This window comes from Castor canadensis, chromosome 11, assembly GCF_047511655.1.
Source record: "Castor canadensis chromosome 11, mCasCan1.hap1v2, whole genome shotgun sequence".
NCBI lineage: Eukaryota > Metazoa > Chordata > Mammalia > Rodentia > Castoridae > Castor > Castor canadensis.
In genome coordinates, this window is record NC_133396.1 from 5,942,533 (window position 1) to 5,965,976 (window position 23,444).

At 50.1% G+C, this 23,444-nt stretch overlaps 1 protein-coding gene across 6 annotated transcripts; it reads left to right on the plus strand.

Annotated features, from left to right (window-relative positions):
- Positions 1–465: 465 nt before the first annotated feature.
- Fbf1 (Fas binding factor 1) lies at positions 466–22,744 on the plus strand. 6 transcript variants are annotated; one of them, XM_020159365.2, is made up of 30 exons: positions 466–620; positions 1,078–1,197; positions 1,616–1,701; positions 2,243–2,270; positions 2,970–3,011; positions 4,952–5,042; positions 5,706–5,748; positions 7,852–7,990; positions 8,469–8,546; positions 9,628–9,747; positions 10,061–10,199; positions 10,335–10,468; positions 10,687–10,786; positions 11,703–12,164; positions 13,305–13,406; positions 13,762–13,850; positions 13,996–14,054; positions 15,054–15,209; positions 15,345–15,445; positions 15,588–15,794; positions 16,624–16,731; positions 16,812–16,951; positions 17,038–17,156; positions 18,066–18,188; positions 18,270–18,455; positions 19,379–19,555; positions 19,633–19,770; positions 19,848–19,953; positions 20,934–21,043; positions 21,564–22,744. In XM_020159365.2, the coding sequence occupies exons 3-30, from the start codon at positions 1,699–1,701 to the stop codon at positions 21,645–21,647; spliced, it is 3,384 nt and encodes a 1,127-aa protein (XP_020014954.1). In that variant the 5' UTR covers positions 466–620; positions 1,078–1,197; positions 1,616–1,698; the 3' UTR covers positions 21,648–22,744. The 6 variants fall into 6 exon arrangements, with proteins under 6 accessions (XP_020014954.1, XP_073901194.1, XP_073901193.1 ...); XM_074045093.1 differs by having other exon boundaries at positions 11,706–12,164; XM_074045091.1 differs by having other exon boundaries at positions 496–620; positions 1,133–1,197.
- Positions 22,745–23,444: the final 700 nt, after the last annotated feature.

Consider the following 23,444-nt stretch of genomic DNA (forward strand, 5'->3'; position numbering starts at 1 on the left):
ACCAGCATGGCTTGGCTTGACCTGCTGGTAAGCCAACATTGTTTAGTGAAATGGAATAACCCTTAATAAAAAGCTGTCATAAGCACACACAAGAAAAACTGTTACGTGTCTTTTTGTTGATGTTAGGGTTCGCGCAGCTTTGATTGTATCCTTGACCAGGAAGGCCACAGTAACTTCCCACAAGCTTTGGGTATGGGATAAATATGGGGCTCACCCGCCAATCTCCCAACATCACATTTCTCAGGACCCAGACCCCACTACAAGTCGGTCTTCAGAAGAGCGCGCAAGGAACTTTGTTCCCGTTCCCATCCCAGTTCACTACGGTCCTCCTGCAGGGCCTTTGCTCGAAGGTGCGGGAGGCATTAAGACAGTGCCTAGCAACGCGTTGAACCACCACGGGAGGCCTGGCCGAGCGGCTGCCCGCGGGGCACACTGGGAAGTGTAGTTTTCCTCGGCGCCCTCTGGCCTTTGGCACACTGGGTCGCGGACTACAGCTCCCAGGATGCCTCGCGCCGCCTCCTGCGGGAAGCCGGCCATGGCGAAGTGGGCATTAGGAACGCGGAGGTGGAAGGCTTGGCAAAGCTGAACGGACTGAGTGGAATCGGAACCCAGGGCTCCAGGTGGGCCCAGTTTCCGCGGCCAAGTCTCGGAGGGGACGGCGTGTAACCGGGATTTCAGGGTCTGGGAGGATCACAGGCTGCGCACCGGTCGAGACTGGCTGGGTGCGATGGGAATGAAGCATTGAGGGGCAGAATCAGGCTGGATGGGAGACTCCGGGAAGGGCCTTGGGTTAGGGGCGGATTTTAAAAATGTCTGGTCATAGAGTTGACTGATTAGATGCTATGACGGGATGTTGTCCTGGGGCCCTTTAGCCTTTCCAAGCCGCTCCTAGAAAATACCCGCCGACTGGGAAGCTGGGACAGAACGGCCCGGAGATGGTATAAATTCTGTGATGTGTTATGAACCAAGACACGTTTGGACTTGCAAGTTTCAAGTCCCACAGTTACCATCGCAGAGAAAGAAACACTGGCATTCCCATTGGGTTTCTGAACTCAGGGTCTCATGCTTTCTACGCAGGTGCTTTTACCACTTGAGCCATTTCACCAGCCCACATTTTGCCTTCTAATAACAGAACAGGCCACATCAGGGAAACAGAGATGAGCACCTTTGACTCCTTTCTTCCAAGGCATGCCTAAGGTGGGTTTTGGTAAAGAGGGAGAGGGAGAGAACAAATTCCGAGGGAAACTTCTCAATGCACTGAATCTGAGTTTCAACTAGCGTGAAGGGAAAATTTTTCACCTTCAAGGCAAAATGAGTCAAAGAGTAACCAGGGCTCATGCCTGCACTTTGTGCCAAATGCTGCCTAGAAAATAGGTGTGAGGGTTGCCTGGGAATTCTTTTTTGAATTTTGATTTTTTGAGATGGGGTATTCTATATTTCCCAAGAGTGATCCTCCTGCTTCAGCCTCCCAAATGCTGGGATTACGGGTGTGCAATGCCATATCCATCTCATGCCTCTTGAATAGGCAATGTTAGAGGAGCCTGGACGACCCTTGGATTCAAGCACTGGTAAAGCTACATCATTTTTAAACAACCACTTCAATTTTTCTCATTAGGGAGGTTGGGCCTGCTATGGACAAAATTCAAATGAGCTGCACAGTGCTGGGAAGGAACTGCAGGAAGCCTCCAGAGCCCTGAGATGGTAGGAAGAATGCGGAGTGAGATGTGTGAAAATGTGAACACCATCCTCTACCCCACTCCTGCACCGTTGAACATCTTGAATGCATGGAATAGTCCGGGGATTGCATGATAAGGACCAGAATATGGTCCCCAGAGAACAGTGATGGGAAGGCACCATTGATAACAAACTTAAGTCATGAGCAAGGTTTCTCCTGAGCCTCTGAATGTCCAGCTGGAGGTGCTTTTTTAAGCACTAAGATTGAGGTTCATGGGATAGAAGAAAATGTTCAGTGACATTACATCCTAGTTGGGAGGATTTTGCATGTGGTGTCTAGAAATCAAGGAAGAGATTTCTGTCCACCCATTGGTACCACTGCTGGTTTGTTGCATGCTCTGAATAAATCCATTCTTAGGAAAACAAGGGAACTTCTGTTTCTAAATGCTATTGGTGCTCCTTCCTCTGCTGACCTGGTAAAAGGCACAACAATATATTCTCCATTTTCGGTTTTGATACATTTTCACTGTTTGATTTTTGTTCATGTGACTTGTTTTTCCCATTTTAGGCACCAAAAACCAAGAAGGGATTGAAAGGTGAGTGGAGACATGAAATATCAATCATCCTTAAAGTAAAATATATACCCTTCTTCCCGCTTGGGTCCTGAAATCATTTAGCCATGTCTGTTTTGAAATGTTTTTGGCAAGAGGTTTCTTGATTTTCCCATAAGGAGCCTTAGTCTTCCTAGGGGCCTCCTTATGCTGCCTCTTTAGTCCTCAGAGAGATTCAGAAATAACAAATGAGGTTTTAGGAGGAAAAAAATCCTCATTGAGCTCTGTATCCAGGAGTAGAAGGATGATAAAGGCACATAAACTGGATAGGAGGACTAATTCAGTCTGTTTTCCTACTTAGATTTCCCCCCCAACCCCCAGCACAAAAGAAGCTTGTGTGTGCCTAAGAATCTTAGACACTTTGCCCAAAGAACCACACTGGGCTCTTTTAGAGTCCGGAAGACTGATTGCTGGCTAGTGTGTCATAGAGAGGCTGGTAGGAGGTTCTATTGAAAGTCTTTATCATTCTTTGGGAAAGTTATTTTAAATTTCTACCTCAGTGTTTCAACAAGGCATTGTGACTTATTGCCAGAGAGTTAGAAAACATCTTGTGGCCAGTGAAGGCAGAGCTAAGCCTAAGGCCCAACACAGAGAGCTCTGTGTCTCTGGGGAGCCTCAAGACTTGAAGTTGTGTGTACCACTCTTCTTTCCTGCTGATATCATGATGGCTCTTTTCTGTTCCAGGCTCCATTGATGATGTCCTTAGTGACCTCCTGGGGGATGATAGTGAGTACCCCTCCCCCAGGCCTAGTCCTATTCTTCTTAAAAAAAAAAAAAAGCCATAAAATTCACTCCTTGTCAGGTGCCAGTGGTTTACACCTGTAGTCCTGGCAACTTGGGAGGCTGAGATTGGGAGGATCACAGTTTGAGGCCAGCCAGGCAGATAGTTCATGAGACCCCCATCTCCAAAAAATAACCAGAGCAAAATGGACTGAAGGTGTGGCTCAAATGGTAGAGCTCCTGCTTTGCAAACTTGAAACCCTGAGTACAAACCCCAATCCCACCAAAAAAAAAAAAATTCGCTCCTTATTTTTCATTTATATAATTTTTGGGGGGGGGGGTTGGTGCTGAGGATTGAACCCAGGACCTCATGCATGTTAAGCAAGTGGCTACCACTGAGCTACACCCCAGCAGCCCCAAAATTTATTCTTTAAAAGGTATCTAGTTCATGGGCTGAAGGTGTGGCTGAAGTGGTAGAGCACCTACCTCAAAAGCATGAAGCCCTGAGTTCAAAACCCAGTACCACCAAAAAAAAGTGTACAGTTCAATAGGCATTGAGAAAATCCAAATACCATCACCACTGCCTAATTCCAGAACGTTTTCATCACCCCATAAACAAACTCCATATCCATTAGTAGCTAACGCTCGTTCTCCCCTGCCCCAACCTTAGACAACCATTTATTTCCTCTCTGTTTCTGTGGATTTGCCTGTCTGGACTTTTTGTATAAAATGGATCCATGTTCTTTGCATCTTTACATCTGGACTTTGCATTAAGTTGTCAGAGTTCATTCACATTGCAGCACATATTGGCAATTCATTTGTCTGGCTAGATAATAGTAGTCTGTTTTAGACACCAAAAATCTGCGTGTGTATATACAACTTGGTTTTTTATTTTTTCCTTCAGTACTTGGATTTGAACTCAGGGTCTACACCTTGAGCCACTCCACGAGCCATTTTGTGGTGGGTTTTTTTTCTAGATAGGGTCTCACAAACTATTTGCCTGGGCTGGCTTTGAACTGCGATCCTCCTGATCTTTGCCTCCTGAGTAGCTAGGATTGCAGACGCGAGCCACTGGTACTGGCTACAAATCACTTGTATATATCTATCAGTTGTTGAACACTTGAATTATTTTCACATTTTGGTTATTACAAATAAGTAGACAGTTATAATAAATAAGTTATGGACATTCATGTATAAGTTTTTGAGTGGAATTGTTTTCCACAGCAACTGTATCATCTTACATTCCCTCCAGCAATCTGGTTTCTATACATTCGTGCCAATACTTATCTCTCATCTTTTTGATTATAGCCATCCTTGGAGTGTATATCCCATTGTGGCTTTGATGCACATTTCCCTAATGACTTTGAGCATCTTTTCATATGCTTATTGGCAATTTGCATATCTTCTTCAGATCCTTTGCTGTTTTTTTTATTGAGCTACTTAGCTTTTTATTGTTGAATTGTAAGAGTTCATTATGTACTCTGGATACTAGCCCCTTCTTCTTTGTGTCCATATTGTTATACTGAGGAGTAGGGCTTCAGGGACTTGCAAATTCATAGAGACAGCAAGGTTTAGGTTTCCCCCACATGACAGAACCCTCAAAGCGCAAACCCATATATCCCAAACTACAGTTTTGGGCTGTGGAGGAGCCATATGTCCCTGGGGTCTGGTTGGGTTGGGTTGAGTTGAACTCTTCATTTAGCACTTGTTGGCATCTGGGGTTGACTTCGTCCTTGGAAACATACCCTCCACATTCATTTGTCAAGGGATGACATTTGTCAAGGGATGACACTGGGACCTGCCTCTGACACCAGTTTCCTCTCTTAACACTGCCCTTTCTGAGGGAAGGTGAGGGAGAATGCTGAGTGGAGGAACTCACCATCCTTTCCATCTCCACTGTGGTGCTCTATAGCTGAATAATGTCTTTTCTGTTTATCTTGTTCCAGCAACACTCCCTGAGAAGCCTGTTGGACTGGCTTCCCATGTCAGAGATATGGCAGGCATACCTCAGGGGCTCCCTTCAAAGGCTAGAACAAGGTAAACACCAGGTTGCCTGGGGATCCGTGGCCCATTTTAGTCCAACTCTCTGCCCCTCCACCCCATTTCCCACTTGGCATGTGCCCACAGATAATATCAGGATTTTCCACTCCTTCCCTCAGCTTCCAGTTATCAAAGGGGTCTAGAAGGATGGGAAGAGGACTGACCTGGAGGTTTCTAGTGCTACATCTGTTACTTAGGCAGTTCCTGAACCTCTGAGTCTTAGTTCCCTTATCTTCAAAAATAGTTGGTCCAGATGAGTGCTTTTCAAATTGTGTTTATTCTCCTGACAGATGACATAAATATAATACTCCATTCTCCACCTTCATTTTAGCTGGAGCAGTTGGTTTCTCTTTACCTATTGTTTTTAACTATTTGTTTTTAAAAGAGCTCTATTTAAAAAAAAAAAAGTATAAAATCACTGCACTACATAACCTGTGAAATTCCTTTGAGCATTTCTGTTCCTGCAGAGAAATCTCTCCAAGTTTGCTTTGACTGTCTAAGCAACTCTTCTTTTTGTTTGATGGTGCTGAGATTAAACCCGTGACCTTGCATCTGCTTATGCTCTACCACTGAATGAGATCCCTAACCCCCACTGTTCATTTTTTAGAATTACCTAGTGCCCTGGGCATGCAGGTCGGTGCTGATTTCACCCCTTTGCAGGTCCCTTGGCAACCTGGCAGGCCTGGCAGAAGCTGATGTGGAGGTGAGCCTGGCCATTCCCCAACCCTTGACCTCTCTATTTATCCCCTAGAGCAATGAAGTTGAGCCAAGCAACTACTCTCACAGAGGGAGTAGAAGTCACTTGATTCTTAGAGCAAAACAATATCTGTCTATTCCCCATCAGAACAATGAGCCAGAAAGTAGAGCTCTTGAAAATGTGGAAGTTGTTTCTTGCCCTTTCCAGTGAGACAGTCTGGTCACGATTCGGAAGGAGCATGACTTGGACTGTCTTAAGGTGGAAGTAGTCTCTTCAGTAGAGAGGAACAGAAAATGGCAGTACTTCTTGGGTCTCCACAACTAGGTTTGATTTCAAACAACAGCTAAAGCCAGGTGCCAGTGGCTCAAATCTGTAATTTAGTTACTTGGGAGACTGAGATCAGGAGGATTCCAATTCCAGGCCAGCCCAGGCAAATAGCTCATGAGACCCCATCTCCAAAATAACCAGAGCAAAATGGACTGGAAGTGTGACTCAAATGGTAGAGTCCCTGCTTTGTAAGTGTGAAGCCCGAAGTTCAAGCCCTAGTCACACACACACACACACAGCTAAATCCTGAGGGAAGGGGACAAAGAACTCTAGTCTTTATGCTTCACTGGCCGAACTCTGCCCCTGCTGAGCCATCTGCTCCCACAGAAGCAAGGTGACAAGGGGCTGGAGCCCCAAGTGTTGTTGTGCCTTGACTAACGTCATCGCATCTGTGCCCTCACCTTCTGTGGATTTAGGTTTCAGACATCTTAGATGCAGGCCCACAGGCTCTGCTGAAAACCACAAAGGTAGTGAAATAACTTCACAATCCTCAGGGTCAGGCTTGGGTGGGGAAATTAATATTCTGTGCCAAGGATTCATCCTTCATGAAATTTCTCATTTACACCTTGGGTTTCTGAGCCTTCTGTATGCAGGAATGGAGCTCCTCCTGAGCTAGTACCCTTCTTGCCACCTATAAAACAAGTTTTCCAGGCATCTGGAGACTGGAAAGTCTATGTTACAGGCCTCCAGTGAAATGGAGCCCCCACCCAGAGACTCACCTGGCTGGGTCCCCTCTGCCCTGTACTGCCACCTGGGAGGATAGAGGAGTATTGTGCCTCTGAAGTCCTAGACCTTAAAGACCTCTGATGTTCTTTCTCTCCATGTTTCCATATCCCCTGCCAAGTAGGATCCCTTCTTATCAGATAAAACCCAAAGCTAAACCCTCAAATTTTAAGACAAATTGTAAACTGTGAATAAGAATATAATCTCACAGTGCCCAGGTATCTTGGCATGGGCTACCTCTTGTTCTTCCTTCCCTTGCCATCAGCAGCACTCTGCTGTCCGACCCTCATCCTTGCAGCCCATCCCTGGTTTCTGGGCCAAGGCTAAGCTCTTGGTTCCACCCTGTGGGGTTCTAAAGAATCTCAGCTCCAGGTTCAGATCTTTAACCTCAACCTGAAATCTTTTCCCTGAGGCTAGTTGGCTGTGACCCTGGGCATGACCCATCTTCTACTCAATTCTGGTAGTGACTTTGGGTCTCTTATTTCAGAACCATGAGCAAGGCCTCTACCCAACTGTACTTACCTTTGGTTCCATTGTCTTTCCCAACTCACCATTTTTCTCAACAGTTTTCTTCATTTGTCTTTTGTCTTCTTATAGTTCTGTCCCTGGGTACCTGCTGCCAACTGCCCTCCTCAGATGGAAGTCCTCCTCCCCTCTGTACCAGTCAGTGTTGCGTCACCATAATGAAATACCTGAGGCAGCTCACTTATAAAGAAAAGGTTTCTGTAGCTCACAGTTTTGAGGGTTCCATGTCCAAGATGAGACTGAGGGTAGGGATTGATATGGCCTCTGGTAAAGTTGGCAGATGGCAGCATGTCAAGGCAGGAGCGTGTATCAGAACAAATGGTCACATCTGGAAACAGAACAGAGAGAGAGGACAGGTGGAGTCCCACAGTCCTTTGCAAGGACACCCCCAATGACCAAAGGACCTTCCACAAGATTCCCTCTCCTAATACCATCACCCTGAGAGCAAGCCTTTTCATGTGAACCTTTGGGGCATGGAACATCCAAACCACAGTGCCTTCCCAGATGTCATGCTCCTTCCTTCTGCTTTCTTAGGATCTGAATGACATGGATGCTGATATCTTGGGTCTGAGGAAGTCTCATCCTGCCTCTGGCAAAAATGCTGCAAAGAATTCTGGGAAAGAAGTGCCTAGCAATCCTGAGCCTGCTGAAAAGTTCCTAGCCAATGAGAAACGTGAGTGGGGATACCTCCTGGAATCTCCTAGGGAGACTCTGGAGATGTGGAACATGCTTAAAAAGAAGCTCTCTTGTCCTGTGAGTTTTCTCTGCCTGGGATGGAGAGGGCAAGGAACTAATTGTGCCTCTGTGTGTGTGAGACTGTTTATGATGGGAGAAAGGAGAGATTCAGTCCCTCTTAAGTCCAACATGGAAACTCCTGAAAGTTTTTTTTGGGGGGTGAGGGGAGATCGTTGAGACAGGGCCTTGCTATGTAGCCCAGGCTGGCCTTGAAGTCCTCCTGCCTTAGCCTCCCAAGTGCTGGGATTATAGGCGAGAACTGGGGAATGTAGACCCCTTCGTGGCTGTGCCCACTGCCACAAGCCTCACCTTCCCAGAATAAAGTACTCTCTGTCCCAAGAACCCCAGCCTAAGGTATGGAGGAGGACCTTGGCCAGGACTGAGGTCCACAGCTACCTTCTTTATTCTTCCTTCAGGGGACACCATTCCCACCAAGAAGCCACCTCCCTCTCTCAGCAGCTTTGGGCATCAGTACAAGAGGTTTTCCTTTGAAGGTACCAGAGGTCTACAGTTCTGCTTCTGGGATGTCAGTTTGACAGTAGCCAGGGTAACACTTGGCACCTGCCAAAGGCCAAGTCACTGTGTGGCTCAGAGGGGGACCAGACTGCTGGTGCCCCCGATTTAGTTCCTGAGGAGTTATGGAAGTGACTAGTTATGCCATATTAGCCAGGATATTTGGGGAATTTATTTCCTTATTTGGTACTGGGTTTTGAACTCAGGGCCTCATGTTTGGTAGGCAGGGGATCTACCAGTTGAGCCATTCCACCAGCCCTGTTTTGTGTTGTGTATTTTTTGAGATAGGGTCTCACGACCTATTTGCTTGGGGCTGGCTTCGAACAGACAGCATCTTGATCTGTGCCTCCTGAGTAGCTAGGATTATAGGCGTGAGCCTCTAGTATCCAGCCTTGGGAAATTTATTTGTGTAAGGAAATATAGGCCCCAAAATGACCACGTGGAGAGGAGTGATCTGGCCAAGAGATTCTTTATTGCCGGGTGGGAGAGGGAGAGAGTAGAGAGAGCCAAGAGAGAGAAGCAGGAGGGGCAAGGGCTTAAATACCCCATGATCTGGTTGGTTAGGATCTTATGGTTCAGGCTGATTGGAGGGTGGGGGCAGAAGGAGGATTCAAGCTAGACTTGAGGCTGGACTGTGACCCTGGGAGGCAGGACTGTGACCCAGGAAAACAGGAGCTTAAGGGTGCAGTAAGAACTGAAACCTATCGGCGCCATTATTGCCAACAATTTGCAAGGACTTCAAAGCCATGTGTCAAACTGAAGACTTTCTAAAGTCTAGGGAAAGGTCTCTTTCCCTTCAGGAATGCACGAATGTTTTAATTCTCTCCTGATATATTAGGGATATTTCCAGGAGTCCATGCAGCCATCCAAGTCAGAGACACGACAGGCTCACTGAACTCCCTCTCCCCTTGCTGAGCCTCGTCTGCGTCCAAGCCCTTCTTGCCACAGGCCCCACAGATGCTGAGAAGCTTGTTTGTGCTCGAGTGATAGCTGCCCCAGCTTCAAACTTGTTTTCCCACAAAGTGCCACAGTCCAACCTCTGCTTTCCCTTCTGGTGGTGAGATCTGGAAGACCCATTGGCAGGACTTCTCTCTGATGATGAGGAAGGAACAGCCAAGGAGCCACTTGTAACAGAGAGCAAAACAGCTTCCAACAAGTGCCCCAGCACAGTCAGAGGTCCAGGTAGGATGGAGGGGCTTGTTCCTCATCCTGGGGCACGGTCTACTGACAACAGACAGGCTTACTGAACTTGCTGGTGGAACAAGAGACCTCAGCAGGGCAGGACCAAGAGACTGTCTGTCTCCAGCACCATGGAGGTGAATGTGTGGGCATGGGAGTGGGTTGGGGGGGTCAGGTCCCCTGGGCAGACCAGACAGGTGCAGTGCCCACTGCCCCACACAAAGCTCAGGGTTGCAGAGAGCCCCTCCCCCAACCCATTCAATCATAGTGGAGGGCAAGAAGATCAAGGGCATTGGGCCCTGGTTTTGTTTTTTAGGTCCCTCTATTCCTGTAACTCCTGGAGACACCCCCATTCGAAAGAAAGAAGAATTGCTGTTTGATGATGGGGACGACATCATGGCCACACTGGGATTTGAAGATAGCCCCAAGGCAGAGAAGCAGCAGACAGGAGACCAGTAAGGATCCTTGACAAGCACAGAGTCCCTGACCAGGCTGATGCCACAGATCTAGGGAAAAGCTCAAGGGTGAGACAGTTGGACTCTTGGGAGCTCCATGTAGTCACAAACTCCTTTCCTATGTCCTGTACACAGGGAAGGGCCCTTTCCTGCACGCTTCAAGCTGGATGAGCTACTGGGTCGAGGCACAGCAACCAAACTCCTGGCTCGCCCGGGTACTGGGGACCAGAGGGATTCCAAGCTAGACAAAATGTACCAGAGGCCACAAGGTGAGGAAGTCCTCCAGAATAGGACAGGATGAGGTGGGGACCTCTAGACCAGGTCTTTACCACACATGTAACAAGAAATAAGCTACCTGCCATAACACACACATTACTGAACACATCTGTAACTGAGACAGACTGTCATGAGATAATTCTTACACACACAAAAAAAAGGTTTGGCTTCCCCTGCTATAGATCATGGTCACAGGCTCCTTAATTTACAGACAAAGAAGATACCTGGGATGATGAGATCCTCACCTTTGGGGCTTATAAGCCCACTGTGGGTTCCTCTGAGGGCCGCCAGTCCCGCCGGCAGTCTGTCAGGTAGGTGGGGCCTTTCTATCCCACTCAACAGCCTTGAATGGGAGGCTGCCCAGTCACCACGAAGGGGTGTAGATAACTCCCTAGCAGCTCAATCGTGAGTTCTGGCCCAGCTGGCAGTCTCAGACCACCCCCAGACTGCTCATAAGGAAAAGGAGAAGGAAAGCTTGCCTCTCCCCCAAGCCCCTGAATGCCTTAAAAAGTTCTCACTCAGTCCAGCTGAGGAGTGCACAGCTCAGGAGATAGCTGAACTACTGTTCTGCAGCGGGCAGGGCTTCTCCAGCCTGTTTCCTGAGAATGCTGCTGGACCCATCCTGACAGTCCTGACAGCACTTCTCCTGGTTTGCAATGGAAAATTAGATTAGCAAAGGGATTTTTTGAATTGACAGTTATGTATATGTGCATGTGTGTGCATCACCACACCCAGCTTCTTCTTTTCGTGGTACTGGGGATTGAACCCCCGTCTTGCACTCTCCCAGCCCGTGAATCCCAAAATATCCTTAAGCCTGGGAGCCTGCTGCCACTGGTGCATAACTTCTGTAGGCGATGGTTATACAGATGAGCAAGTGACAAATGGCTGTTAGCGGAAAATCTAAACTGACTGATTTCTTTCTGAGTCTGTATACCTGTGGTTGTGATTTGACCTGGTTCTCATTGGGCAGAATTGACCCTGGTTCCCATGGGGAGAGTCAAAAGTCCATATTTCATGGTGTTCTAAATAACACATATCCTGAGCTGGCCCAGGAGCTGCTGCTTATTAAGCCTTAGGCTGACTGTGCAGAGTTCCGGGACATAGCAGACTCCTTCTTGCCGTGGGCCTTATAGTCTCTCCCCTCTCCAGCAGTGGATGGAAAAACTGATAAAGGGCTGCTGGGACAAGCTGCCTCCCCTGCCTAACACTCTTCTCTCTGTTTTGAAGCAGATTCTTAGCAGAAGGCGGCCCAGACCCTAAGGGAGAACTGGGTTCCAAACATAGCCCTCCAGCAGCTTCCAGCCCCATCCACCCTAGGAGAGGGGGAGCTGACTGGTTAGGTCTCAAGGATGATGACTTGGACCTGCTGCCTCCCTCTCCCACCCAAGAGCTCCAACAGGGAGGCTCAGCGATCTCCACACCCTCCTTACCCGCTCCTCCAAGCCATCACTCAGCCTCAGGTCTGCACTGTGCCCCAGCTGGGTTGCCCTCAGCAACAAAGCCACCAGCCAAGGGTGCAAGGTCCCCAACCAAAACCAGCCAGGCCTCCATGCTGGGAGCATCTGAGGAGAAAGAGGAGGAAGACTGGCTAAGCCATGTCTTGTCTCAGAAGAAGTCACAAGGTCTGGCCAGAGAAGAGCACACTGCGACCTATAAGGGCCTAAACTCAAGCCGTCCCCCATCTGGCAGGTATGAGCTTGGGCTGCTGTGTCTAGCAAGAAGAATAGGACAGGGCCTCAAGGCCGGCCTTGCCCATTTCACCTGTAACATCACCTTATCTATTGGTGATGCTGGCAGTATGCCATGGGCACTGATGCTAACTCTCAGCTTTAGTTCTTTTCCTCATGGGCACAGCAGAGAGAGAGAGCTGTTGGCTCTGCAAGACACAAGAGGACTGGGGGGTTGTTGATGCTCAGTGCCTTGACTATGGGGGCAAGTGCTTCTTTGATCAGGCTTGAGAGGACAGAGAGTGTCCTGAAGTGGCAGGCTTTGCTATTCTCTGCATTTAAGCAAGGGCGCTGCCCACAGTATTGTCAGGCTGAGAAAGAAACCCACTCTGTAGATTGTTGGTGTTTCTCTTGGTCCAAGCTAAACTCATTAAAGCGTATGTGAGTTGTTTTCTCCTGTGCTCTTGGGGTATTCCAAAAGTCATGGCTGAGGCGTGGCTCCTGGGAGCTACAGATGGCAGTCTGGTGGGGCATGGTCATGAATGACCTCTGAGAACAGGAAGGCAAAGAGCCTGGCAAGGCTGAGTGTCCAGAGGAAGTGGTAAAATGCTTTTCAGTCAGAACCAAGGGAAGGAGATTGGGCAATTTTGTGAGAACCCAGGGACACCAGGTGCTAGAGTGGAAGGAGGGCAGCTTTGACTTTGATTGGGACCAAGGGAAAGCTGAGGCCCATACAGAAAAGAACCTCTTTCTGACTAACCCTGAGAACCAAAAAAGGAAGGTGAGAATAACAGACAAGAAAGTGTCCAAGGACAGCCATCTTGGGCTATAATCTAAGGCCGAGCAAAGGTAAGTGGACCAAGACAGTTTTGAACTTAATTTTATTATGTGTGATGTGCCCATTGTCACTCCATGGGCAGTGTCCAGTTACTGCAGAACAGTGGATGTTGAAGTGGACAGCAGGTCCTGGAAAAACAGCACAGTCCACATACCCAAGAGCTCAGACTGGGGAAGAGAACTCCCCAACACAATGTTGGGAACAGAAGCAGGGGAAGAGGACAGAGGAACGCCACAAGCATAATGCTGGGAGCTTTTTCTGGGACTGTCTTTAGCCTAAGGTGGGCCTTCTATCAACTTCACCTTCAACATGGACTCTCCTCAGCCAACCTTGCACCAGCACTCAGGGGCTTAAGCAGGCAGCTGGTGGAGGAACCTCAGGAGCAACAATGCAAGAAATGCCAGCTGCCAGGCCTGACATTGCAGGGTATGTCTGCAGCCAGGGCTGAGTGTGAGTAAGAGGCAGTGGGTTTGGCCCTGGCCTCCTTCCCTAGAGGGGGATGGTGGATGGCTGTGCCAGGACCCCGGGTGGCTAACTGGCTGTGGTACTCAGTGTCTGTGCCAAGTATACTAATGACAGAGCTGTCAGAGGCAGCATCCCTCTCTCCTATACCAGCCACCATCACAGCCAGGTCCTTTACTCCCAAGGAGTAAGCTACCTGGTGGGTATTTCTACTCAATTATTTGAGCTCAAAGTTTTCCTTTACTTCTGGTGCCACCCTTCTCTACCCAGGTCCTACATGGAAGGCCATTTACTTTGCTCTCCATCCCTATGTTCCCAGGTCCCCCATGAGTTGCAGCCAGGCTACATTGGTCCTCCCTGCAAGTGACCCAAAGAGAAGATCAGCCTTGGGAGACCTCTCCGGCACTGGTTCGTTTTCTGCTTTGATGAAGGCTTAACCCTGGCCAATGAAGACATAATTCAAACTCCTTTGGAACCTCTGGAAAATGAGTTATAAGGAACTCTCCCAGACACACACAGACTCCTACACATTTCTCTGCTTTTGATTTTTCAGAACCTGCAATTTATATCCCGAGCTCCCAGGAACCCACAGGGCTCCCTGTGCCTGCCCAGGTAGGGAGGGTAGACAAACAAGTATATGTCTTGGGTCCAGGGAGCAGTTGTCCTGTGCTCAGAGGCAGCTCTAGGAGTTGGACATGACAACCTGCTGGGAAAATGTATCAGACATGTCTACTGTGACAGTGGATCACTCTGGTGTCTCCATCAGCACTTTACTGAACTTTTAGCCTCACTGCTTCCAGGTGGAGTTGAGTGTGCCAGCATAGACAGAATTAGAAAGCCAAGCATGGGGGCTGGCAATATGGCTCATGTAGTAAAGCAAGCATGAGGTCTTGAGTTCAAACTCCAAAAAAAAAAAAAGAAAGAAAGCCAGGCATGGTGGTATACATCTGAGATCCCTCCCAGTACTCAGGAGGAAGATTGTGAGTTTGAGGCCAACCTGGGCTACATGGTGAGATCTGTCTCCAAAAAACAGAAAAATTAAAATAAAAAGGAATTGGCAAGGGTATCAGCAATGCTCCAGAAAGTAGTAGTTCAGGTGCCCTGCTGCTCCACCTAGATAGCCTCCATCCCTGCTGTCCTTCCACTGCACCTCTGTTTCTCAGGTGTGGCAGTCACCTCTGACACCTGGGCCCAGGAGGTGTGGCAGCCAGGAGCATGTACCTGAGTCTTGGTGGGTGAAAAATAGCTTATGGGAAGCATTACTGTTAGCATGAAGCCTGAGGCCAGACAGAAAGGGCTGGCATCAGGAGCTTTTGTCACAGCTGAGACTGCTGTTTGTTTCAGAAGCTGGAGACATCCCCCCACACTGGGGAGGATGTGTTCTTGGGGAGGAAGGACATACCCTTTCCTGACCAGAGCTGAAAGGGGAGGTGCTGCTGACTGCTTTGCTGTAAGGCCTTGTCCTGGTGGTGCTATTCTGGTCTCATCCCCTGTCTACAACCACAGATGAGAGACAGGCCAGGCAGTCCAGTGAGCAGAGGGTCTGGAGGTAGCTAAGTTCAGCTGGGTCCCTGTCTCTTCACCTAGAATAGTTCTTGTCCTCGCCTGCAGTCCCTGCTTCCAGATCCCCTGATACAGAGCCTGTTGCCAGATACAAGATACCAGAAGCAGCTCTTGGCAGCCCAGACACAACTTCAGAGTGGCACTGCTCAGCTCCAGACTGAGTTGCTACAGAGTCAGGCCCGGCTGGCGGAGCTGGAGGCCCAGGTGAGGGCCACAGGGAGTCAGGGACAGTGGTCAGGCATCACTGTGAGTTTCTGGAGGCTTTGGCCAGGAGGAAGGAGGGACTGGAGGCACTGAGCATCATGGAACCCACTGCCCTTGCCCCACGCCATCTCCTAGGTGCGGAAGCTGGAGCTAGAACGGGCCCAGCACATGCTGCTGCTGGAGAGTTTGCAGCAGCGGCACCAGGCAGACCTGGAGCTTATCGACAGTGCTCACAGGTACCCTCCAGCTCCTCCCATGCCTGCCTCAGCTTCTCCAGAACTAAAATCCTGCCGCAGCTCTGGCTCAGATCCCCTCACTGAGACCCACGAGCACGCTGATGTGCTCAGTGAGGCGCTTTAGCTGGGTGTCTTTTGGCAGAAGCCGCATCAAAGTGCTAGAAGCATCATACCAGCAGCGGGAGGAGCGGCTCCGGAGAGAAAATGAGGAGCTGTCTGCTCAGTACCTGTTGCATTGCAAAGAGGCTGAGCAGGCCCGTGCGGAGCTCACAGCCCAGCACCAGCGCCACATGGCGGCGGCTGCCCAGGAGAAGGACCAGGAGATGGAACGGCTCCGTGAGCTGCAACGGTGAGGGCAAGATGCAGGGGCAGGTGGATGGGGAGCAGAATTGCAAGGATTGGCTGGAGGAGGCAAATACAGACCTTTACATGGGGACTGGCCCTTCCCTTCAGCACTGAGGCGAAGACCCAGGACTGAACACACCAGACCATCACCTCCCAGTAGAGAGGTGGAGTACCACCCGCTCTACGGAGGATGAAGCGCACATAAGGCTCAAGGGAGTTACTAACTGTCCAGGCAGGGCCTGGCAGCAGCAAATACCAAGCCCTAGCTAGGCAAAGGATACTCTGCTTGCCAGCTGATCCAGTGGAAGCTGGTGACTGGCTCCACTCTGTAGGTCATGAAGGTTCAGCAGGCCTTTCAAGATTGCCCCTGGGCCAGGCATCAGTTGCTCACACCTGTAATCCTAGCTGCTCAGGAGGCAAAGATCGGGAAGATCTCAGTTTGAAGCCACCCTGGGCAAAACAGTTTGTGAAAAACATCTGTCAAAAAAGGGCTGGTGGAGTGGCTCAAGGTGTAGGTCCTGTGTTCAAACCCCAGTACTGCAAACACAAACAAATAAAGATTGCCCCTGGGCCCAATGAAGGGTTGTGCACTTAGCTGTCTTGCTCTGTGAAAAGCATTTGTGCTGAGTAATAGGAGGAATCTCTTGATGCACATGTCATTGAAGCAGTAAGAGACACAGAAGAGCCAGGGAAACAGCACCTGAGGGAGGGGAAGGAGAGACTCCTTCTATGAGGCCATGAGGTGCTGCCACAGTGTTCTCAGCACTGTCTATCCACATGGTCCTGTTCAGAGTGGCTCTTGGCCTTCCCCACCTCTGCCACCTCCCCCTCAGGACATCCATCCTGGAGATGCACAAGGACCATGAGGAGCAGCTGCAGAGACTGAAGCTGCTAAAGGACCAAGAGATTGATGCCGTCACCAGTGCCACCTCCCACACACGGTATGTGTATTGCTCAGTGATGTCCACCTGAGGGGTCAGCCTCAACTTCCCTGGGATAAAGTGCCTGGCTCCTCCTCCAGGTCCCTGAATGGCATCATCGAGCAGATGGAGAAGTTCTCCAGCAGTCTGAACGAGCTGTCCTCCCGAGTGGAGGCCTCACACCTCTCCACCTCACAGGCACAGGAGCTGGGGATGCGGCAGCGGGACGAGCAGCTGCGAGGTACGAGATAGCCCTTGTCTGGGTAACCTGGGCCCTGCTTGGTGGGAAGGAGATTAAGGAGTGAGCACCCTGTGGCCTGCCCCCAGCACTGCAGGAGAGGCTGGGCCGGCAGCAGAGGGACATGGAGGAGGAGCGTGGCCGGCTTCAGGAGGTCATCGGGAAGATGGAGGCACGCCTGAATGAACAGAGCCGGCTCCTGGAGCAGGTGAGCCTATCCTGCTGCACAGGGCCTCCGTACCCCAGGCCACCTGTGAGGGGTGTTCGGCCTTCTCTGCCCTCCCCTCCTCAGCTGCCAAGGCCCAGACTCTCCTCTGTGTCTCTCCACACCTTCCTCCCTCCATAGTCTGCCCCAACCATCAGCTGTACTTCTCTCATTCTTCCTGTCACTCATATCTGCCATGTCAGCTGATGCCTGGCATGGGAAGAGACGTTCTTGCCCACTAAATGTCATTTAACCTTCCCAGCTGTGACAGACATGTTTGACCTCCCTACATATCATTTATATATAAGCCTGAACTTCATTCTTTAAAGAACCACCATGGGCTGGCAGAGTGGCTCAAGTGGTAGAGTGCTTGCTTAGCAAGCATGAGGTCCTGAGTTCAAGCCCAGTACCATCAAATAAATAAATAAATAGAAAATAATTAAAATAATGAAAATTAAATTACTCAGGGGCCAGAGATATCCACTGAAAACATAAGGGATCCTATGACCGTTACAATGTAGATACAGATGCTTTTATATCAGAAACCTTATCTGCTCACTATTTTGGTGACTGTGCCTCCTCAGGCCAGGCACAGTTACCTTTTCACCTCATGCTTGTGGGCACCCTGGGTCCCCAGTGCAGCAGGAAACTTGCACTGTGCTCTTGGCCTGTTTGGCTGATGAGAGGCTGGGGATGGACATTCAGGGAAGAGATGCTGCTGTTGCTAGGCCCTAATCTCAAGCAGAATAGCAGGGACTGGGCCCTGGCAGTGCCTCCCAGGCACCCCTTCCTTTGCATCTCTTTGTGAAGGAGGCATCTGTGGCATAGCATGGGAGATGTGAGTAGGTTTGCAACCAGGACCAACCAGGCCTATTCCTGGAACTGGCTCTGAGCCCTACCACGGGCCTGCAGGAGCGCTGGCGAGTAAGTGCAGAGCAGTCCAAGGCAGAGTCCACGCAGCGCGCTCTTGAGGAGCAGAGGAAGGTCATGGTCCAGCAGATCACCATGGAGAGAGAGGAACTGGAAAGGGCCAAGGTGAGTATAGCACCATACTTAGCTACTGATTCTGCCATTATACCCAGAGACACTCATGCCATACCCCATCCTCATGTCCAGAGTGCCTTGCTGGAGGAGCAGAGGTCTGTCATGCACAAGTGTGGGGAGGAGCGGCGGCGCCTGGCAGCTGAGTGGGCCGACTTCTTCTCACAGCAGAAGCTGAGTAAGGAACGGGCTGAGCGTGAGGCAGAGCGGACGCTTCAGGTGGACACCCAGCGGGAAGGCACCCTCATCAGCCTGGCCAAGGTAGGGCCCAGAGCCTCCGGGACAGCAGAGGGTTTGGAGGCCCTGGCCTTTCACCTGGATGCATCAGCTCCCAGGCTTGGGACGTAACAGCAGAGCAATGACATAACAAGTATAGGAATTAAAACAGCAATCACATCACAGCACCTTCCTTGCATTTTCCAAGACACTGTATGCATATTTTTCTCCTTCACTGCTCATTGATTCCCATGTAGCTTAGCTATTTTAGAAATGAGGGAGCTGAGCTTGGTGGCTCACACCTGTAATCCTAACTACTTTGGAGGCTGACATCTGAATGATCATGGCTTGAGGCCAGCCCTGGCAAATAGTTTTCAAGACTCCATCTCCAAAATAAACAGAGCAAAATGGGCTGGCACACCTGCAAAGTACCTGCTTTGCAAGCTCAAAGTCCTGAGTTCAAACCCCAGGCTCCCCCCAAAAAAAAAAAAAGAAAAGAAAAGTTCACAGAACCCCATCTCAATCAAGAAAAGCTGGGTGTGGTGATGTGTATCTGTCACCTCAGCTAGGCAGGAAGCATGAACCGGAGGACTGTAGTCCAGGTATAAACTGCAAGACCCTATTCAAAAAAATAAGTAAAGCAAAAAAGACTGGGGGCATGGAATAAGTGGTAGAGCACCTGCCTAACAAGTGCAAGGCTGAGTTCAAACCACAGCACCACTATAACAATGGAAAAAAGGAAGAGAGGAAGGAGGGAGGGAGGAAAGGAAAGAAATGAGGAAGGAAGTGAGGAAACAGCTCATGGGGCCAAAGCTGAGCTTGGGCCCAGGGCTCTCTGGCCCATCCTGGAAGTCCCTGGCTGTATGGTCCCCTCCCAGAAGCAGGGCAGGAGAGGGGACCCTGGGGTGCTGCACAAGCCTGGTGTAGCTCTGGACAGGTGAATGCAGCAGAAGGTCTGCCTTCTCCAGGAGCAGGCGGAGCTGAAGGTCAGGGCCAGTGAGCTCCGGGCCAAAGAAGAGCAGCTGGCAGCTGAGAGGGAGGCTGTGGAGCGAGAGTGGCAGGAGCTGCGACTGGAGAAGGAGAGGGTCCATGCAGCTGCCCTGAGGCTCCAGCTCCGCACAGAGGAGGTGGAACACATGAGCAAGGTATGGCTGGACAGTTGTATAGCACGGATCGCCATCTCACCCCAGGCAGCCCTGACTCAGCAACCTTCTTTTTGCAGGTGGCCTCCCAGAAGTATGAGCAGGGCGAGCACGCTCTGCAAGAAGCCCGGCGTGTGCAGTCAGAGCAGCAGGCCCGGCTGCAGGTGGTGCAGCGGCAACAGGAACATCTGCGACAGCAGGAGCAGCATGTGCACCAGGCAAGGCTTCTGTCTCCCTCCCGTGCCCCATGCCAGTGCTCCCTCCACTGACTCCTTCTCTCCGGGATCGGGGATAGGAGCACCTGAGCCTGGCCCAGCAGAGGCTGCAGCTGGACCGCGTGCGACAGGACCTACCTTCCAGCCTTCCTAGGGCCCAGGGCCTGGTAGCTTCAAACCTGGGTGGTAAGTGGCTCCAGAAGGAAGGGACAGCTGAGACAGTGAAGAGGCAGGAGCCAGAGGGACCTCCTCTGGCTGCTCAAGTTAGGGGCCAGCTAGGAATTTTTGTTCTTGAGGTTTTGTCCCACTATGTAGCCCAAGCTGAGGTTAGGCTCAAACTTGTGATCCTCCTACCTCAACCCAAGTGCTGAGATTACAGGCATGAATTATCACACCAGCTTTGGTACTGGGGTTTGAACTCAGGGCTTCGAACATGTTAGACTGATGCTCTACCACTCGTTGTGAACCACACCTCTAGTCCTTGTTATTTCCTTTTTACACAAGTAATTATGTTTTCAGAGAAATAAGTCAGAAATAGAAGAGAAACTTTTAAAAATAATACCCTCAACCCCATCTCTCGTCTAAAGGCAACCACCTGTAGCATGCTGGTACCTAACATTCCATGTGGTATATGTGTGTTTTTAAAAACAGAAGTGGGATAATGTCACTTTTTTTTTTTTTTAATAATGTTTGGAGTTTGAACTCAAGAGCCTCGAGCTTGCTGGGCAGGTGCTCTACCTTTGAGCCACTCCGCCAACCCCCACATCACGTTTTTAACCTGACTTTTTCACTTAGGGAAACACATTGGGAACATGTTTTCATGTCAGTAATTAAACATGTAGCTACTCTTCATCAGCATGACCTTCTATTCTGAGGCTGTTCCCTGCTGAAGGATTTGTTGGCGCTAAGCTGAGCAGTACCTCACTAGAAACCTTCATCCCCACATCTTGGTACCTTTGCCTAACTGTTTCCCTTCAGTAAATCTCAGAAACAGACTTGTTAGATAAGAGCCTACAAGCATTTTTCTGAGACTTTTCAGAGTTGAGTCCATGTGCCCCCAGAGCGTTTGTCCAGGCTCCATCCACAGGCCATGGGGGAGCAGGTATGTGGGAACAAGCCATGGCACCTGATTTATCCAACACTTTGGCCCCTGACTTCCTCCCCAGCGCTCGTGGCCTCTGCTCCTGCCACCTCTCAGCACAGCCAGCTGCCAGCGGGTCCAAGCCCTGTGCACTTCCTCAGCAAGCTGATGCTACTGAAGCACACAGCTGAGCAGGTGAGTGTCCACCAGACACTCATGTTCATGCAGGTGACAAGCAGAGTCCTTCCAGCTCAGGACAGAGATAGCAAAGAGCATATCTTGGTCTCTGGAGGGCTGACCCCAGCTCCTGGAGGGAAAAATAGTGGGCATTGCCTAGTGTACGACTTCTGAGACCTCTGTTTTTGGCCAGGTTCTGTACAAGCAAGTGGCATATGTCATCTCAATTTAATCTCAGATGCCCTGTGATAAGACTGATGACAGTTGTCATTCAAGGAGCATGTCCTGCATTCTGAGGCTTACAGACATAGTCATGTGCTGATAAGCTCCACGGCTAATAAAAGTGTTCTCACCAAGACTGAGTCTGTGGCCAGCTCACTCCATACCTGAGCTCCTTCATGCCCCACCCCCCAGTGCCTCCCAGAGCTAGGGAGTATGTGGGGAGGGCATCCCCCAGGTGAGGGCTAGGTCAGTCTGTATCTAGCGTCCCCCTCTCAGTGCCCGGATGCCTAAGTGCTCATCTAAATCTGCTTTGCAGGACCACGACTTCCTGGAGGATGAACAGTTCTTCCTGGAGACCCTGAAGAAAGCATCCTACAATATGACTTCCCATTCTGCCTGAGAGAGGCTCTGCCTTGGTGGAGCACCAAGAGCCCGAGTTCTCCCCCACTCCGTGGCCTGCCAGCTCTGGAGGAGGCACTGGGGAAGGTGGGGTGCTGCTCAGAGCCTGATTGTAGCGCTTCATGTGGACAGGTGCTGGCACGTTCTTTCCAGGCTCTGTGCTCTACAGGGAGAGGCAGCATGGGTGTCCTCTCCCAGGGAGTGGTGAGGGTGAGACCAGTTCACCACCTACTGGGTCCTGGGGTCTAAGGAGGCAGCGAGCTTCCCAGCTGCCCCTGGGCTCACACCCTGCCCCTCCTCTGGAGCCAGTTGCTGGGGATGTCTGTGCCTGGCCTCTTCTGAGGCAGGAACTTTCCTCGGAGAATACCATGTGCAGCCTTCTATCTTGCCTGCCTGAGAGGTCCCTTCTTGAATGGGGACATAGAGCAGGACCTTCTGGTCTCCTGGCCGAGTAAGTCAGATTCTTCCTCAAAAATTGATATGCTCTTGGGATTCAGCCAGACACCCACCCCTGCCTTCTCAAGCTGGCTTGCACAAGTCCCCACCTCATTCCCAGCACTGCCTGAGTTACTGACTTGCTGAGTGTGGACACTGGTCTCTTCAGCTTCTTCTTCTTCATCTAGGCCCCCACCAGAGGCTGGAGTAGGGAGCTCTGGGTGGTGGGTGTGGGGAGAGGGACAGGGAAGAAAGATAGCCAGAGCCTCTGCCCCCAAAGGGGAAGCACTGGGAACACTGCTGCTGCTCCCAGGCTACCTTCGCCATACCACATGTGCAGGTGGTGTGCCCAAGGCCTGCTGGTGGGGCAGCAGAAGGAAAGCAGGCAGGAGGGGTGGTAATAGTTCCCAGCAGACCCGAGACAGTGACTCAACAATAACTGCAGTTACTCCTAAAGCAGTTTCTGTCCAGAAACAGCTCCTCACCTTCCATCAAAGAGGCCATTCATGGAAGCAGGCAGGTAGAGGAGGAAAGCACCTCGTGGGGTAGAAGCAACACCACTTCTATCTCTGCTCTTCACAACTTTCAGAGGGACTTTATTTATTTGCCAACAAGTTGCAGCTTTGGTCTTCGACCCATTAAACTGCAATACTCTTTTTCTGATTTTTTTTGTGTGTATATGTGTGTGGTGCTAGGATGGATCCCAGGGCCTTGTACATGCTAGGTAAGTATTCTACTACCCCTGAGATGCACAGCCCATACACTACTATATTCCTAAAGACTGGATTCTTAGAGTTTGCCAAGGGCCAACAGAGTTTGTCTTTCTTTCTTTCTTTATTTTTTTTTTTAGTAAAAGTAACAGTAAAGTTTATTAGGAGAGGAACGAGGCGGGGAGGGAGAGAGAAACATTTCCTGTTCCCTACACAGAAAATGGGAGCAAAGACATGTATTTCTTAGAAAATGTTTGCTCTGTTTCCCCATTTATTGGAGAACACATCCCACAGTGCAGGCAGATACTCCTACAAAAAGCCAACCTATGAAGGTAGACAGGCCTGAGCCCCTCAGGCTACAAGCCCCAGGTTCTGGAGGGCGCCTTCTAGTTGCAAAACCAGCGCCTGGGAGGGATATTCCCATCCCTGCTTCACGATACAGAACCTAGGCTGCCAGAGTGGCTCAAGGGATGGAGTACCTGCCTAGCAAGCGTGAGGTCCTGAATTCAACCCCTTGTACCACCAAAAAAAAGATGCAGAAACAGATTCTAGGAGATTACATGCCTTGCCGAAGTGACAGCTAATAGCAGATATGACAGCAAACAGCTGTCACTGAGCCTGGATTTGAGTTCTGCTGAACAGACTGAAGCCCC

What these genes read in the sequence shown, in the direction of transcription:
- Fbf1 (XM_020159365.2), top strand. An exon ending in GCGGGACGAGCAGCTGCGAG is followed by an intron (nt 16,952 to 17,037) that starts GTACGAGATAGC and finishes GCCTGCCCCCAG; the next exon opens with CACTGCAGGAGAGGCTGGGC. An exon ending in GGTAGCTTCAAACCTGGGTG is followed by an intron (nt 19,954 to 20,933) that starts GTAAGTGGCTCC and finishes CTTCCTCCCCAG; the next exon opens with CGCTCGTGGCCTCTGCTCCT.